The following is a 6287-nucleotide window of genomic DNA, read 5'->3' as shown; positions in this document are numbered from 1 at the left end:
TTGCCAAAGATTCCTGTCTGAGTTAAAGCTAGGATTTTTGATCTGAAAAATTGTTCGTCTGCACCGGGAAGAATGCTTGCGTACCGCGCTTCCGGGGTCTCCTTCGACGTGAGCTACGGTGCATCACCCCAACGTCGAGGGTACACAGTGACGTTTTTGTGTGCATCACCCTCGACACCGAGGGTACACCGTGACGGGCCTGAGAGGTGACCATTGCCTCTACTTTGCATGGTGGATGATGCCACCGCCGAAAGTTTTGGTCTCAATTCCTGCCATCGCAACAGAGACATTTCTTCAGTGCCGGCATGTGTCTTCCCGGTCCATACGAACAATGCCCACATTGATTTATGAGGCGGCTAGACTTCTCGTACAATAAAAGGACTAAAAATTATATCCAAAAATCTTTGGCAATTTTTCGGAGCCTCCGAGTGGTTTGGTTCGGTCTCACCGAGTGAATGTGACCAAACTTGTGTACTCTTCTGTATTCCACACGGTCTCATCGAGTGCACCGGGTGTCTCGTGATAAATTTTCTGACATCCATTCGGTCTGTCCGAAGTAACTTTGCAGCTTCTGCCCCTGACCTTGTTTTGGCTCTACAGGTTGTATACGACATCGGATTAAGGCGATTTTTATATCAAAATCAACCGTTTTGACGAGACGAAGATTTTTCATGTTGATAACTTTTTCATTTGAGGCCATCTTAATTTTTCATGTAGCACACCCCCGTCGTGTGTGGTCACCATCGGCAGCTGCAATTCGGGTACAACAATTTTTTGTGATCCTCTAACATGCGCTGCAACTTCTTCTTCTCCAAATCACTCGCGCAGTTTCTCTTTGCATCGGCAATGGCCCGACCTAGGTCATCAACGGGCTCATCCGATGCCTCTTCTTCAGCTTCTTCCCGCATTACCGGCTCAGCTTCTTCCCTCATTGTTGTATCATCGTATTCAAGGAACCCATGGCCAGGATAGCTGTCGTCGTCCTCTTCTTCTTTATTGTCTTCCATCATAACCCCTCTTTCTCCATGCTTGGTCCAAACATTATAGTGGGGCATGAAACCGGACTCAAAAAGGTGGACGTGAATGGTTCTTGACGTAGAGTAATTGTGACCATTCTTACAGCCAGCACATGGACAAGGCATAAAACCATCCGCCCGCTTGTTTTCCTCAGACGCAAGCAGAAAAGTACGCACGCCATTAATGAACTCGGGAGAGCATCGGTCATCGTACATCCATTGCCGGCTCATCTTCAATACACAGCACTGAAAACACCAAATTAATACAATACATAAAGTTCATACATAAAGATCATACAACACTTAAATGCAACAAGCAAATAACTCTCTAGCTAAAGAATTTAAATGCAACAACAAATGCGATTAAGATCGCAACTAAGGTAACAATTGATCCAACAGCATAATGATACCGAGCCTCACTATGAATGGCGTATTTTCTAATCTTTCTAATCTTTAAGCGCATTTTCTCCATCTTAATCTTGTGATCATCGACGACATCGGCAACATGCAACTCCAATTCCATCTTCTCCCCCTCAATTCTTTTCAATTTTTCCTTCAAATCCTCGTTTTCTCTTTCAACTAAATTTAACCTCTCGACAATAGGGTCGGTTGGAATTTCCGGTTCAACTACCTCCTACATACAAATATCTATGTCAACTTGATGGGCATAATTTGTCATAAACACGAAATGCAATGAATAGTTTTAAAAGAGAATATACCACATCTGAATCATAACCCGGACGAGGGCCGACGGGGACGGATATCAAAACCATGGCACTATGTATAACAAACAACGTATGGGTAAGATAATTATATGAGTAACTATATATCCAAATCACACAAACATCAATTTTTTATATAAAACTTCATGAACAAGAGGCTCACCACAAGGTGGTGCCGGCGACGGGACGTTGCGGGCGATCGACGGTGGTTACGACAGACATTTAGAAGGCACTAAGTAAACCACACCTACATATGCAAACTAAGTGTTATTTTTGACCTCAAATTGCATATAAATCAAATACTAGCACATATATATAATTCCTCCCAAATTACTAAACTCAAAAATCAATCACTATATAAAGCATTGCATGAGCTAATCTAGCAATGAGAGATGAAAGGACAAAGTTGCTAACCTTTTTGATCATTTGAATGGATGGGGGCCTTCAAATCTTGACAAATTTTGGGCAAAATGTGTGATGAGCTTGAGAGGAAGAGGGAAAAGAACAGAGAGGAGAGGGGAAAGGGGAAGAACAGAGAGGAGAGGGGAAAGGGGAAGAACAGAGCGAGCTCGGGTGGACGAAGGGTTTATGTAGGACGACCTTTAGTACCGGTTCGTGAAACGACCCGGTACTAAAGATGTTGGAGGGACCCCGGACTGACAACATCCTGCCACCACTCACTTTAGTACCAGTTCGTGGCACGAACCGGTGCTAAAGGTTCACCACGAACCGATACTAATGATGTCCGTCCGCCTAGCCGTTGGAACCAGCACTAATGGACACATTAGTGCCGGCTCAAATTCAAACCGGCACTAATGTGCTTCACATTTGACCCTTTTTCTACTAGTGAGAAGACCCAGAACTACAACTCACATGCCTCCTTTTTGACCTACATCTCAGGAGGAAGAAACGGAACTTGCACCGAACTTGGTGGCGACCACCCGATGCCATCGCTTGAAGCCGCTGCTATTTGGCTAGAAGAATCAACAGTGTTGTGGGGAAGATTGAAGCGCTTCCGAACAACAAACATCGCCAATGATAAGCACCATGATCGACCAAAGCCAGATCTCACACATCTGAGTGGTTTGGTTCGGTCTCACCGAGTGAATGTGACCAAACTTGTGTACTCTTCTGCATTCCACACGGTCTCACCGAGTGCATCGGGTGTCATGATAAATTTTCTGACATCTATTCGATCTGTCCGAAATAACTTTGCAGCTTCTGCCCTTGACCTTCTTTTGGCTCTACATGTTGGATATGACGTCGGATTAAGGCGATTTTTATATCAAAATCAACCGTTTTGATGAGACGAAGATTTTTCATGTTGATAACTTTTTCATTTGAGGCCATCTTAATTATGTTTTGTGCCCCTGACACTTTTCGGCCAACGGGAAAGCCGAAGAGTGCTCTTCGGCCAAAGGGAAGCCGAAGATACTATCTTTGGCCCAGCTAGGCACTCTTCGGCCAACGGGAGGCGGAAGAGCCCACTTCGGCCAACGGTAGGCCAAAAAGTCCCTCTTCGACTAACAGAAGGCCCACGGGGTCATAGTTTTGATTTTTATGCATTAGGGCGTATAGTTTCTGAATTTGCTATAAAAATCATCATAGTTTCAAAAAAAATTCCACAGCCAGTCGGGCTGCGAAGGAAGGAATCTTCCTTTTTTATCCAGGGATGGAGGAAGGAAGCTTCTTCCGTGCATGACCCGTGTGTGCTGCATGAAGGCCCCGAGGGCCGACAATGGTGGCAGCCCATGCTAGCAAGCTAGTAGTACAAACAGGTAGGCAAAAGAGGGATTCAGCTTTTAATTCATAAAGTGATTTAGCATTCATGAACATTGTTTGAAAATAAAAAAAGTTGAATGATGAAAGATTTTAAAAATTGTGAACATTTTTAGATTAATGATTTTTAAAAAAATATGTCATTAACATTTCTCAATTTTACGAACTTTATTTTCAAATTCACAAACCTTTTAAAATTGATCACCATATTTTCATTTTTGTGAACATTGCAGTAAACACAAACATTTTATCCACAATACATATTTCCCAGAAATGTGTTAAATAAAACATTCACAATTGTTTCATTATTTAAACAGATGTTTCTTAACTGACCAACAATTTTTTCTCTGAATCCTATATATCTAAGTAAGTTATCGCACTTAAATGCACGTGCAAGTCATCCACTTTATCAAGTATATGCAACCAATCCACTTTTCACTTCTCATACATGCAAGCCCTCGACATAATTAAGCGCCCATGCAACAATTTTCACTTTCAACCACATGCAAGTTATCCACATCATCAAGCAGGTGCAAGCCTTCCACGTCATTAATTTTATTTTACTTTTTTTAATAAAAAATTGAACTTGGATGTCATAAAGCAATATAGCATGCTTCCACCCTCCATTTACCTGTGGTGCAGCATTATTCTCATATACTTATTTTTAATAATTTCATTTCTATAAATTTCCCAACAACCGACGGGGCACCATCCTTTTTTTAGGAGGCGGGCACCATCCAGTTACATAAAATAATAAACTATTGAACTAATGGGCCATGATAATGTTGACCCAATGTGAGATTCTTTGAGGCGATCTGCCTCTCTACTGACAGGCCAGGTGTGACTAAAAAAGAAAAAAAAATACTGACAGGCCTGGATGCATGCTTCGATAAAAACAAATGCTCGAACAGCTCTGTCCAGTCTAGGCCAACCAAACAACCCTCAAAGCATCGGCCCAGCCCAACGGTTTGCTCCGAAGAATAATCAAACCATCAGAAACGTGGACCCCAAGTTCCCGATCACGACCCGAACCGACGTGCACGAACCCGTGGCCGCCAAGGAAGGGAAGCTCGAAAGCGGGCCGCGCTGTATGTAGTACCATATATAAATAGGCCACCGGCAGCCCCAACCCCGTCGCACAGAAGAGTCGAAGCAATCCAAGGAAACGATCGACGATGCGGCGCGAGGGTGCGCGTGTACGACCGCGCGCTGGTCGACCCGGAGGGCAAACGCCGCGCCGTGCACGTCGTCGACGGCCCGGTGGTGGCAAACGGCGGATTCGTCCGGGCGTCGCGGAAGCCGACCAACCAGTCCAAGTCCGGCGGCCTCCGCGCGCTCGGCAGGGACGCCCTCATGGACGAGGAGGAGGAGCCGCAGCCCCTTCCGCCGGAGAACAAGCGCGTCGGCTACTACTACTCCAAGGCGTGGCAGTCGCCGTTCAAGTATGAGGCCACCTCAGGGCAACGGCTGTCGTGGAAGTACGACGCCGCCGAGCACGAGGAGGTGCACGCTCGCCAGCCGCCACCGGCAGCGCGTTCCGGGGGCAGATCGGCGTGCAAGGGGAGCCGCAAGTTCAAGCACGACGAGATCAAGACGTACTACCTCGATGCGCCGACGTAGTCGACGAGCAGCTCGATTGTCTCTGTGATTTCGATTCATGAGCGCACAAAACCGGGCTGCATTGCGGCTACGGCAGCAAGAGGATCTTTTGTATCTTTGTCGCTTTTATTATGTGTGTATCCAATAAAGGTGTCTTGCTTAAGGGGTATTTGTTTCCAGGGATTTTTTTATGTAGGGATTAGAAAAAGTCCCTTTTAAAGACTTTTTTACCAAGCGGAAGAGATTTTTTAGGGACTAAACTAGACATTTGGGACTTTTTGTAACTTTTCCAACAATGCCTCTCCATGCACCCATTGGCCCGCCACCTCATTGTGTTGTTTAATTGTTATTTTTCTATATACTAGGGGCAACATGGTCATTTAATAACCTCTAGGAAGGGATTAGAGACTTTTTAGTCTCTGAAAACAAACATGGAGGGACTTTTTAGAGACTAGGGACTTTTTAAGTTGGGACTAAAAAAAGTCCTAAGACTAGAGAACCAAACACCATCTTAGTTGCTTTAATAAGTAGACTTAGCTCTTGTTAAAAGCATTGTACTCGGAGTCTGTTGACCTCAAATTAAAACTTCATATTTCAGTAGTACATCTTGAAGCTTTATGGGCCTTGTCGGCCGGGTCGCGAGCCGCCCGATCCGCAAACACGTTGATTGAACACGAATCTTGTTATAAAAACATCGATCCTGCAACAAGAGACTTGTTGCAAAAAAGATCCACGGTGAGCGAACAAGAGCCTTGTTGCAGATGTATCGGGCCCTTGTTGCAAAACAAAAATCATCTAAGCTCTTGCCGCCCTTATTGCAATTGCCGCCGTTTGCAAGCGCATTGGCTCGTCGAAGGAACATGAGTGAGGGCACCGGACGAGGGCGTGGAGTGTGGACTAACCGCACGACACGGGCCGTAGATCAGTTCCACGATAACCATGGGGCTCGGCCACGTTCATGGAGGCGGTCGACGCACATAGCTCCATTGGTCGTTAATGCTAGCATTTCCTTTGTTTTAAGGTGCATGCTAAGCATTACCCGACTGATCCGTGTCTAAGATTAGCCATCTCACCGGCCATCTGATACCGATCAATTCCAACACATGTAGCCATCTGATTGCATCAAAACATCCTTTTGTCCTTCTCGACTAACCAACACAACAAAGTAAAA

The 6287-nt window shown here is 45.1% G+C and overlaps 1 protein-coding gene across 1 annotated transcript; it reads left to right on the top strand.

The window, feature by feature from the left end:
• Positions 1-4394: 4394 nt before the first annotated feature.
• On the top strand, positions 4395-5287 carry LOC125537015. Its single transcript, XM_048700298.1, has 2 exons — positions 4395-4483; positions 4630-5287. The coding sequence occupies exons 1-2, from the start codon at positions 4395-4397 to the stop codon at positions 5135-5137; spliced, it is 597 nt and encodes a 198-aa protein (XP_048556255.1). The 3' UTR covers positions 5138-5287.
• Positions 5288-6287: the final 1000 nt, after the last annotated feature.

The sequence above is a fragment of the Triticum urartu genome, chromosome 2, assembly GCF_003073215.2.
Source record: "Triticum urartu cultivar G1812 chromosome 2, Tu2.1, whole genome shotgun sequence".
Lineage (NCBI taxonomy): Eukaryota > Viridiplantae > Streptophyta > Magnoliopsida > Poales > Poaceae > Triticum > Triticum urartu.
This window is presented reverse-complemented; position numbering and strand designations above follow the sequence as displayed.